We start from the raw sequence: 12,143 nt of genomic DNA, 5'->3' as shown, positions 1-12,143 counted from the left end.
TCATATATGGTTAAATCATTTAACACAGTGGCAATAAAAGATTTCAAAATAAATATTCAAATGATTTCATTCAATAGTGTAATCTTTTCCACAAGTTGTTTTTCCACAGCTTTTAATAAATTTAAAACACTAAAAAATGAAATACTACATTGAACCCTGGTATGTTCTCACCTAGATCCACTAATTTTCTACATTCTTAGGCTTTACTTTTTTTTTTTTTCTTCTTGAAATTTTCATTTAAATTCTAGTTAGTTAACGTACAGTGCAGTATTGGTTTCCAGACCAGATCAGTGGTTCATCACTTACAGACCGCCCAGCTGTCATCCCAACAAGCGCCCTCCGTAGTGCCCATCACCGGTCTAGCCCTTAACCCACCCACTCCCTCCATCAGCCTTCACTTTGTTCTCTGTCCTTAAGAGTCTCTTATGGTTTGTTTCCCTCTCTTTTTTTCTCTCCCACATGTTCAGCTGTGTACTTTTGTATATATGTGTTACTGAAGAGTAGTTGTGTAAATTGTTGCCTTCTAGGAGCCTGTGTTTCTCTTTAGATCTTTCATCCCTTTGGAACTTGCTTTTGTTTTATGGTGTGAGATTTAGGGATCTATTTTCTTTTCATCCAAGAGGTTAGTAGCTAATTATGTTCTGATTATTTATCACATAAATTATCATTTCCTCAGTGAATTTGGAAGCCTTCCTTTGTCTTGCTTTACACACACACACACACACACACACACACTTAGATCTAATTTTAGACTCTTCTAAAATGACCTATGTTGTCTATTCCCATATAATCTGAGGTACTGCGTATTTCTAGTAAGTTGCACAGTGCTTGTCGAGCATGACTCCTGCGTTGTATTTCTTAGAGATTTTAATGTTGAAGATAATCATATTCTTTGCGTAGGTGTCCTGATTTCATAGTGTCGGTTCACTGGGCAGGAGTAAGGAGATGGAGTACTGATCAGAGCTCATCTGACTTGTTTTATGTATTTCAACTTTTGTGTCACTTGTATGGAAAAATCATAAAACATATTTTTTATCTTTGTATTTAATGTTAACTTAGAAACAGTATCACCTATCATATTGAGTTAAGTTTTCTTTCCTTTTTTTTTAATCTTATTGATTTATTCTGAAAGAGAGAGAGAACTTTAAAGAGATTGTGCGCATGGGCAGGAGGGGGGGAGGGGGAAAAGGGAGAGAGGGAGAGGGGGAGAGGGAGAGGGGGAGAGAGAGAGAGAGAGAGAGAGAGAGGGAGAGAGAGAGGGAGGGAGGGAGGGAGGGAGAGGGAGAGAGAGAGAGGGAATCCCAAGCAGGCTTGTGCTCACAATACAGGGCCCCATCTGGGCTCAAACTCAGGAACTGTGAGATCATGACCTGAGTGGAAACCAAGATTTGGATGCTTAACTGACTGAGTCACCAGGTGCCCTGAGTTAAGTTTTGTAATTGTTACAATCACCTCCAAACATGTTGTCCTGATTCTTTTACTCTTTTCTGGCATCTGTATTTTATAATATCCTAATTTCTTTAGAGAAAGGTAACTTAGAAGTATGATTTCTGTAAAAGATGAGATCATATACACTTACATTTCTAAAGTAATGATCACAAAAATCACATCATTCACCTTATTAAATTCAATATAACATCTCTGCTGAACACTGTTATGAGCCGAGTATAAGTCTGCATTTGCGTTGCAGCATGTTGTCATTATTCTCGAAGTGCTGCAGCCCCAGCTTTGTTCCCTGTTTGGCGGTTCCTAAGAGGGCCTATATCTCATATTTCACTGTTTGTACATGTTTAGATTTTACTAAATGATTTTTTTGTATTTGTATATCATAACACATGATCCCATCTGGTGGCTGAAGTGGGTAATTGCAGAGCCAAAGAATGCTTAGGAAAAATTGTACATTTTCTTAAAATAAAATGTACATTTTCTATATGTTCCTTTGAAGTTAAGAAAATCATTAGTTCTTTGAAATTAATAAGAAGGCTGTATTGCATATTTTTGTGAATTATGGTTGTATTACTTTAGCATACTTAAAAAATTTTTTTTAACTTTATGTATTTATTTTGAGAGAGGGGGATGAGAATCCCAAGCGGGCTCTGTGTTGCCAGCGCATAGCCCAAAGCAGTGCTTGAACCCACAAACTGTGATCATGGCTTGAGCTGAAATCAAGAGTCGGCTTTTCAACCGACTGAGCCACCCAGGTTCATGTTAGCATACAGTATTAAACAAAATTGAAGCGAAAGTGATTCTACCCAGGTCTGCAGGTAACCATCATGTATAAACACAGAATGGGTTTTTTTGTGATTGTATGCCAGGTGGTATATGCATGAACATTGTTTTCTTCATGTGTTTATTGTCATAGGTAGGCAAAATAAAACTTTACAGCTTTGTTTCTATCAGTGTAACTTTAAAAATAGATACTCCATAAAGTTGAGGTCATTATTGTGATTGCATAACTGTAAGTTCTGAATGTATGAAAGCTGGCTATATAATCACACAGAATACATGTCTGAAAGATTGAAGTTCAGATAGGGAAGAAAAAAATTATTAAAAATTTACAGGTATGTTCATAAGTAGTTAAATATTAAAGCATTTATATTCAATCAACTGCAAATCTGAACCGTGGTAGGCTTTATTTATGGGAAAGGAATAGGCTCATGAAGTTTTTTCATTTAGAATGAAACCTTTAAAATCTGAGGCTTTCCAAAGCTTTACATTTTACCCAGTTGATTGTCCAGTATATTGGAATGCGTAATGGTATACTGGATTATGCCTTTATCTTGGTTTGCCTGGATAGGCTATCAGCCCTGTCTCCTGAAGTGCCAAAAAATAATAGGTTGATTGCAGGTAGTTTCAGTTAATAGCTGAATAACTGCTTAATAACTAAAAGTAATAATATCTTAAAATTCTGATTTTTGTTGACTGTTCTATCTGTAGATAATGATACTAATGCTTTTCTGCGTAGACAAGCTTTTTCAAAATTTGAATGATTTCTTCTAAACATTTCTTTGAAGAAATAAAGAACTCGGGTCTCTTGTTATGTGGCTTTTATGTCCTCTGTATGATCTGGCTTTGTAGAGGAAGTACATTGGCAAAATCTTATATTTAATAAATCTAGCTGTGATTAATTGTTTTGGAATATTTGTATTGTTTGCTTAATTGCTGCTGAGTCTGACTTCTATTTTATTTTTACTTAACAGAATCAAAGAATCTTCAGGATGGCAACAAGTGTTTACAAGCCCATATTTGGATTGGACTATTGAACGAGTAGCTTTAAATGCAAAAGTGGTTGGAGGCCCACACGGAGACAAAGATAAGATGGTTGCTGTTGCTTCGGAGAGTAGCATCATCTTATGGAGTGTCCAGGACGGAGGGAGCGGAAGTGAAATTGGTAGGGGGTTCTCGTTCATGCTGCATTTTGCTGCTGTATATAATGTTCTGAAGTTAAAGAGGGATCTCCCAGCAGCATAAGAACTAACCTGGACTGTTACTTAACTAGAGCTGCCACGTCATCTTTCCACGGTTCAGTGATAATACGACCGCTAAATATGAGAGGAAGAATCTAGTAGGGAGGGCAAAATTGGTGTTTTAGGAGAGAGGGGAGAGTACTCTCCCAGTCTGGTCTGGCCAGAAGCTGGTGGCCATATGACCTGGGTCCCAGAGTGGGACCACTTTCTTTCTAGTTCCTTGTCCTGTGGGGCCTGAAGATGGGGTAAGTAGCTTTCTTGCCCGTCCTCATTTGTTGCTTCTAGAGCAGAAATTTTCCAGCTTTTTAATCTCAGAACTACTTTGTACCCCTAAAAACTCATTCAGGACCATTAAGAGATTTTGTTTGTGTACGTTATATCTATCGTTACTTATCATAATAGGAATTGAGACTGAAATTTTTATAAATGCTCATTAGTTTAACAATAGCAATAATAAACCCATTGGATGGTAACATGAATAACATTTTAATGAAAAATAGTTTTGTTTTCCAAAAATTTTTGTGACAAGAGTGGCATTGGTTTACAGTTTTATGAATCTCTTTAATATTTTATTGAATTCTGATTCCAGTTTGTGCATTTAGTCTTTTGCATTATGTGTTTTTGGTTGATCTACATGAAGAAAATTTGGCTTTATGCAGATACATAGTTGGAAGAAAACATTTTGAACACTTTAATAATCTTTCCAGGTAATTGTGGACATTGTTTTTTTGCTACTGTCCTAAACATTTGAAATCTTATCAATGAACTTTGCATACCCTGTTAAGCTAAAATTCAGCAATCTATTTTATTTGATTTATCTATTTACTTAACTTATTTTTTAATATTTAGTTTTGAGAGAGAGAGAGAGAAACCGGGTGTGAGTGGGGGAGGGGCAGAGAGAGGGAGACACAGAATCCGAAGCAGGCTCCAGACTCTGAGCTGTCAGCACAGACCCTGACACGGGGCTTGAACTCACAAACTGAGAGCTCATGACCTGAGCCGAACTCAGACACTTAACTGAATGAGCCACCTGGGCGCACCTCAGCAGTCTATTTTATACTTTGAATGGATCTTTTATCCATGCATTGGTCATTTGGGCAATGTTGGTTTAACTGAGTTATGCACATCTTCCAAATGTTGACATCTTTCTTGTACAATATCGAGGAAAAGAGTCACTAGTGATCACATCTCTAAACTGTCATATATTGGGAAACGGTCACATTCACTGTGGCAGATAAAAGTTTTCCAAAATTCCAATTTTCACTTGAAACATTGAATTTTCATCATTGAAGTAACAGGCTTTCTTTGTTCCCTTTTGAGGAAAGTCTGTCGAATACTCAGATCTGAATTACAGCGGTTTGTCATGCTTTCAGATAACAATGGTATTCTGTGAAAAGAGCCGCTAGGTTAGCTCTCAGCCCCAGCAACTGAGAAGATGCTTTTCCTTGACGCAAGCATCGTACTTGGTCACACAGAATGTTGAGAACACATATAGCCCAAACTGAGATGGAGTCAGTACGAAATGCTATACACATTGCTTCATCAAGGACATTCTCAAACTGGTCTTTTTTCTTTGCTTGCGAGTGTGTGGCCGAGACGAATCGAATGGCTGCGAGCACGGTGTGGGGCCCTTGTGCTCAGGCGCCTGCTGTCGTGGCCCATGTCACTTTGCCCACCGTCAGCGCAGCTGTCAACACAGATGTTCTAGGGTAAAGCAGGAGATTCATGAACGTTCTTTACCCTGGAGTATTTCAGCACCACATGTGTTTGCGGCCTTACATTCACACCAAAGACCTTTCATGAATGACTGGTTCTGATTCCGAATTAAAATAAGCAAAATACCAGGGTCAGCGACATCTGTATATTAATCAGCTTGCAGGACAAAAATGTAGTCTGGCTGACAAGATATTGTCTCTGCCAAGTCTTTAACTCAGGAACTTACTATGTAATTGAAAAGTGGCAGCATTTGATTTTTTTTTTTTTTTTTTTTTTACTAACTTTTCATCTGGCAGGCGTTCAGCCCTGTTGCGCGTTCAGTGCTTTTCGTAGCCGCAAGCGGTGGGTGCGCCTCTAGCCCGTCGTTGCCAGAACACACCCTGTAAGGCGCTTCAGTGCCCCTTTCCTTCCTAGTTGGAAAGTTTATAACAGTTTCTGGCTTCCGAGGACTTTTTCACATCTTCATTTAAAATATTTTTTCCTTGGGGCGCCTGGGTGGCTTAGTCGGTTAAGCGTCCATCTTTCCCTTAGGTCATGATCTCGCGGTTCGTGGGTTCGAGCCCCGCGTCGGGCTCTGTGCTGACTGCCAGCTCAGAGCCTGGAGCCTGTTTCAGTCTGTGATTCCCTCTCTCTGACCCTCCCCTGCTCACGCTGTCTCTCTCTCTCTCTCCTAGAAATAATAAAATTTAAAAAAAAATATTTTTTCCTTGGGGCATGTGAATGACTCTGTCAGATGAGCGTCCAGGTCTTGATTTCGGCTCAGGTCATGATCCCAGGGTCATGGAATTGAGCCCCACTCTGGGCTCCGTGCTGAGCGTAGAGCCTGCTTAGAATCTCTCTCTTCCTCAGCCCCTCTCCCCTGCTTGCGCAGGCTCTCACTTTCTAAATTAAAATTAAGTTAAGGCTTTTTTTTTTTTAAGTTTGTTTATTTATTTTGAAAGAGACAGAGTGTGAACCTGGGAGGGGCAGAGACCGAGGGAGAATCTCAAGTAGGCTCTGTGCTTTCAGGCAGAACCCAACGCTAGGCTTGAACTCACAAAGCTGTGAGATCATGACGTGCACTGAAACTGAGTCAGACACTGAGCTGACTGAGTCACCCACGTGCCCCAAAATAGTCTTTTCTTTAAAATGTTTGGTCTCAGTGAGCCCACAACTGGCATTACAGTAGCATTCAAAAATGTTCTGTTGGATAGGCACTTATAATAAGGCAAGTTATCAACATCTAGACTATTGAGGGAAATACAATTTTTGTTATTTCTAGTGGTTATTTCCCGTTTGGCTCCGTTTTTGCCCAGTCTCCCTTCCATGCCATCCCTGTGTTTGTCAGCAGCTTCAGACTTAGATGGCACAGCTCTGGGTTCTTCCGCAGGCAGATGTTCTAATTTTACCATTTTGAAACCAAAGAACCATCAATAAGTAGATGAAAACCGTCTTAAAATAAATTTATTTCAGAATAAAGTATTTTAAAGAGTTTCAGATAAAGTTTTAAGATTTGTGGAAATTTCCAGAGCATTTTTAATACTAAATTGCACAGTACAGCAAAGTCCTTACTTCTTACTGTGTTTCTTTGTAGGCTCAAGGAAATTTTGGGTTTTAAGTTAATTTATCGGATAAGAATGAGGTTACAGAGATTATGGCAGATAAAACTGAAGACAACCAGTAAGAACATAGTGGAAGTATTTCCAACAAACTCAGTTAATCTTGGGGAAATGTACAAGTTAGTTATATCATAAAACTACCAATATAGATAGGCAGTTCTAGACAACATAAGAATAAATACATAGATTCTATTAGCTGTCATAATGGTGGCCCCATTATGGTATGTAGCACCTGGAAGATTCCTCTGTATATTTCTGAGATAACGAGAGGGAAAAAGAGAAATGATTCTTTAATATTCATAAAAATAGTCTTGGCCTCTCAGACTTCTAGAATGGGTCTCATTCACATACCACACTTTGAGAATTATTGTTCTAGACCATTTTCCTTCCCTTCTCTCCCTGCTTCCCACCTGACCTCCCCAGATTTCAAATCTCATATGAGCCACTGGGACTTCTACTTGGTCATTATCTTTTATTCCTTTGAGGTTACCAGCTCTAGTTACCCAGCTCAAAAATTCTTTCACTTCACTGGAATCTTCACTTATTGCTTCCCTCAAATCAGGTTTAGATTCTGTCATTACATTCACCCTAGCACAGAGCCTCCAATTTCTTTGCACCACTCCCTTTGCTCTTTTTCCCTGAAGACACCCCAACCCTCGGGGCACCTGGGTAGCTCAGTTGGTTAAGAGTCTCACTTTGGCTCAGGTCATGATCTCACGGTTTGTGGGTTTGAGCCCCACCATGGGGTCTGTGTTGACAAGTCAGAGCCCGGAGCCTGCTTTGGATTCTGTGTCTCCCTCTCTGGCTTTCCCCTGATCGCACTCTGTTTCTCTCTGTCTCTCAAAAATAAATAAATGTTAAGAAAGAAAGAAAGAGAGGGGCGCCTGGGTGGCTTAGTCAGTTAAGCGTCCGACTTTCGCTTAGGTCATGATCTTGCGGTTCGTGGGTTCGAGCCCCGCGTCGGGCTCTGTGCTGACTGCCAGCTCAGAGCCTGGAGCCTATTTCAGAGTCTGTGTCTCCCTCTCTCTCTGACCCTCCCCTGCTCACGCTGTCTGTCTCTCTCTCTCTCCTAGAAATAAATAAAAATATAAGAAAAAAAAAAAAAAGAAAGAAAGAGAGAGAGAGAGAGAGAGAAAGAAAGGAGGGAGGGAAGAAAGAAAAGGAAGAGAAAGAAAGGAAGAAAGAAAGGAAAGAAGGAAAGAAACCTCAGTCCTGGCTAAACCTACCTTTCCACCTCAATAGCTAAATATGACTAGGAAACAGAAATGCATGCCTGCAAAGCCGTACTTCATCTCCATTCACGGCCTCCACTCTCAAGTGGGCCTTTAAAAGCTTCCCAGAAATGCTGATGTGTTATCCATGTCACTTTGCCACTCTCCTAAATGACTGTTTCACACTGTTTTCCTTTTCTTTAGACTTCCAGCACTTTCTGCCATTCTCATTCCCATTGAGAAAAGAGAGAATATAAGTCATATCTGTGTATCTGTGCTCACATACCCTGTTGTCTGATTTGTTACTGTGATTAAGTTGTCCCTGCTGCAATCTAAGGCCGCCTGAGTGTATTTAGTTGCATACTAGGTCCTGTTTGCTTTCGCTTTTGCAAGGACATTGCCCCAGTAGCCGCTTGCTCTGTCTCCTGCATCATAAGAACTGCTCACCCTCGTGGATCATTTCCACCAGCACACGATCATGCTGTAATTCTGTGGTAAGAACAACAGCAAAAACTACCCTACTTTCTCTTCCGGTTTTTGCTCCATTTTTCTGTTTTCCTAAAGCAGAAGATAGGAGTTACCCGAACTTGTTTCAGTGTCTTCCTCTTCTGTTCTTTCTTGAAGTTGCTCTAGTCATTCTTTTGCTCCCACTGCTTCATAAAACTACTCTTGTTAGTATGACCTGTGATCTGTACTCTGTTAAATCCTGTGATCAATTCCTAGTCTCATCTTATTAAAACTTTAGAGCTGTCATTTGATACAATGATTCCTTTACTTTTGGAAAGGATTAAATTTCCCTAGTCTCTGATTTCAGGAGTGGAATTACATAGCATGCATTCTTTTGTGTCTGGCCTCTTTCATTTAATAGTGTTTCTGAGACTTATCCATATTGTTATATGTATCGGTGGCCCGTTCTTTTTATTGCTGAGTAGTATTCCGTTGACTGAGTATCCTAGGATTTGTTTATCCATTTATCTGTTGATGGACATCTGGTTTATTTCCAGTTCAGAGGTGTTATAAATTCAAGAAGCCCTCTTTCTTTGCACTGTTCTTTTTTCTTCTTTTGTTTTGTAAATGTGTTCTCAAGGTAAATCAAGGTAAATAACATAGCAGTGGAATTTCTGAGTCATATGAAAAGTATATGCTTAATGTTATAAGACACTTATAAACTTGTTTCCAAAGCAGTTGTACTAGTTTACTTTTCTGCTAGCAGTGTATGAGAGGAGTATATGGTGATTTTAATGGTGGTTTTAATTGCATTTCCCTGTTGATTAATGATATTGAGTATCTTTTCATGTGCTTATTGACCGTTTATATTATTTCTTTTGGGATGGGTCTTTAAATATTTTTCTCAAGGCACCTGGGTATCTTGGTTGAGCATTCGATTCAGTCAGGTCACAATCCCAAGGTTGTGGGATCCATCCCCTCGTGGTTGGGCTCCACGCTCAGTGCGGAACATGCTTGGGAGTCTCTCTTTCTTCCTCTGCCCCCCTTTGCTTGTGCGTACTCTCTCTCTCTCTCTCTTTACTTTAAAGAAAAAGTAAAATTTTTAAAGAGTATTGTTTGGGGCGCCTGGGTGGCTCAGTCGGTTCAGTGCCCAACTTCAGCTCAGGTCGTGATCTCACGGTTTCGTGAGTTCGAGCCCTGCATGAGCTCTGTGCTGAGATTCTCAGAGCCTGCTTGAGATTCTCCCTCTCTCTCTGCCCCTTGCCTGCTCATACTCTCTCTGTCTCTCTCAAAATAAATAAACTTAAAAAAAAGTCATTTTTTTCTTTTTATGAGGAAATTTTCATTCCATTATTGATTTGTGATAGTTATTTATATATTCTAGATTTTTTTGCAGCCAGAAATATTATCCCTTAGGAGGCATGTGGAAATGTCTGGAGACATTTTTGATTGACACAGCTAAGGGAGTTCTGTGTGTGTGTGTGTGTGTGTGTGTGTGTGTGTGTGTGTGTATCTCTTTCTCCCTCCCTCCCTTTCTTCCTCCTCTCCATTATCCCTCTCTCCTTCTTTTCTCTTCTTTCTGGAACTCAGCTTTGTGTTAGACTACTCCATATTGGTCTAGAGATCACTGAAGCACTGTTTGTTTCATTTTTCTCCCCATTCTTTACCTCAGCTTTTTTATCTGTCTATAATGTTGTTTTTACCCATTTTCTAGAGTGAAGCCCATCTAGTAAGTTTTTTGTTTGAGATATTGGACTGTTAAGCCCTAAAATGACATCTTTAATTCCATTTTAGTTTGTTTCTCTGCTGAGATTTCTTAACCTTTCTACTTATTATGTTCTTTTTATTAAATCCAGCATATTCATTATAGATGTTTCATTATTTTTTGACTTTAATTCCAGTATCTGGATCATCTCCTATTTTTATTTCAGGTCCTATTCTACTTCACATGTTGAGGAAGATTTGATTGTATGCAGGACGTGTGCATGATACGTCTTGTAGGGTATGGATTGTGTTGGCTCTTAAACTATGTGAGTTTTGTCCTGGCAGGCAGTTAACTTCCTGGAGGATCTTCTTGACCCTGCTACGCTTGTTTTTATGTACTGTTGGGGGTAGGAAGCCTCCCTCTGCTTGATTTCTTATTTAAGGGCTTGGCTCCTGTTCACGGGCATGGTCCTTACTCCTAAAGTGTTGCCTTTTTTGGAGTCTTTACTGAAGGGATGTCTGAGGTGCTCAGCATGGGTTCTCCGGAGCTGGAGTGACCCATGTAACCTCTGTCACCTCCACTCAGTGCTCAGGCCTCTCTCTTCTGTGTTTTGGGGGATTTTCCCCCTGCCCAGGTACAGTCCGGCCTCCGCCAACGCGGAGGAAACCCGTGTGCTACTTCACTGCCGCCCGCTCACTCACCCTGGTACCCTCGCCTTTTTCTTACCACGTGCTCGCAAGTTCTAGCCCCTCCTCAGCACGCGCTCTACCTCAGTCTCTTCGGTTCAGGGAAACCATCACTCTGCCCTTCAGTGTCCCCTCCCTGTGTAGGGCCAGTAAAGTGGCCTGAACGCCAAAAGCCAGGGTGAATGCGGGGCACCCGGCTCTTTCCCACCCACCTTTCCATCTCCAGCTGGCTGTCCGCTGCCGAACACAGCCACCTCGGGTATTGTGGCCAGTTTGTCGTCGCTTCCCGGCGAGGAAAAAGCTGAAGCCGTGCTTATTCCATCATGGCAGGCGGTGGAAGCCCCCCTAACGACTGTAGGCGGAAAGTTTCAACATTAAAATTTTGAAATTACGATCTGCTGGTAATTCTACAGAGAGAAAGTGAGTTGTATTCCCCCCACCCCGGTTTTCAGATAGCCGCTTGTAACACGGCAGCCAGTGAAGGGCATTTTAGGCCTTCCCTTGTTTGCAAAGGCTAGTGCGGTAGGGGCGGGGGTAGCACACGTACGTTCACGTCCAGGAAAGGAGACCGCTTATGATTACGAGTGTTCTTCAGAACTCGACAACACCATCCGAAGAAACTTGTCCAGGACAGGCCAGTGTGACCGAGCTCTTGCAGAGGTCGAACTCCTTTTGTTATAACTTGTGTAAGACGGCGCTGCTGCTCTAAGCAGCATTTTGCTGACAGGGTCCCCTGAGACAGGAGCTTGTCTTACTTATATCTCATCGTCCCTGTGGATAGTGGCCAAGGTGGTTGTGCCTAAGCAGGAGTGACACTTTGGGCTTCTGGCGAGCATTCAGAATGTCTTCCTTGATTTCTGTTGCCTTCATCCTTCTCTAGAGTAATCGATGTTAGTTGGTTTTCTTGTTTTTATTTCCCCCTTTCAAGTGGCCCATAGTATGAAGTATAGTTGGTTTCACATCTTCTGAACCATTGTTTGGCATGAAAAGTAAAGGACTTCCTAAAATTGTGTGTGAAATGGTGATTTTCTGCTCTGGAGTGGCAGGTTTATTTGTCAGCCCTTTCTGGTCAGAGAAGTTTTTGGGTGTGTGTGTTGTATTTTATTTTGCTGGAGTATTTTTTGGTTGACTGGTTGGCTTGAGGTGGTACGTTCATGTGTATAAATACATATTTATACAATACAAATTAAAAACATATAGAAGACATTCTTAGCAATACTTACCACTTTTTTTTTTTTCTTTTTGTCTAGGATAAATCATTTTTCCTCCTAGATCCTTGGCTTTTTCAAAATTAGCTGAGAATTTTTTTTTCT

General features: G+C 40.7%; 1 protein-coding gene across 2 annotated transcripts in view; it reads left to right on the top strand.

Moving 5' to 3' along the window:
- KCTD3 (potassium channel tetramerization domain containing 3) overlaps positions 1-12,143 on the top strand; it is a 59,811-nt gene that overhangs the window by 22,077 nt on the left and 25,591 nt on the right. For both annotated transcript variants that reach the window (XM_039223520.1, XM_039223519.1), the window contains one exon: positions 3,201-3,391. In XM_039223520.1, coding sequence (XP_039079451.1) covers positions 3,201-3,391 — 191 coding nt within the window. The remainder of the gene's footprint in view (positions 1-3,200; positions 3,392-12,143) is intronic.

This window comes from Hyaena hyaena, unplaced genomic scaffold (genome assembly GCF_003009895.1).
Source record: "Hyaena hyaena isolate Hyena2069 unplaced genomic scaffold, ASM300989v1 scaffold_1361, whole genome shotgun sequence".
NCBI lineage: Eukaryota > Metazoa > Chordata > Mammalia > Carnivora > Hyaenidae > Hyaena > Hyaena hyaena.
This window is presented reverse-complemented; position numbering and strand designations above follow the sequence as displayed.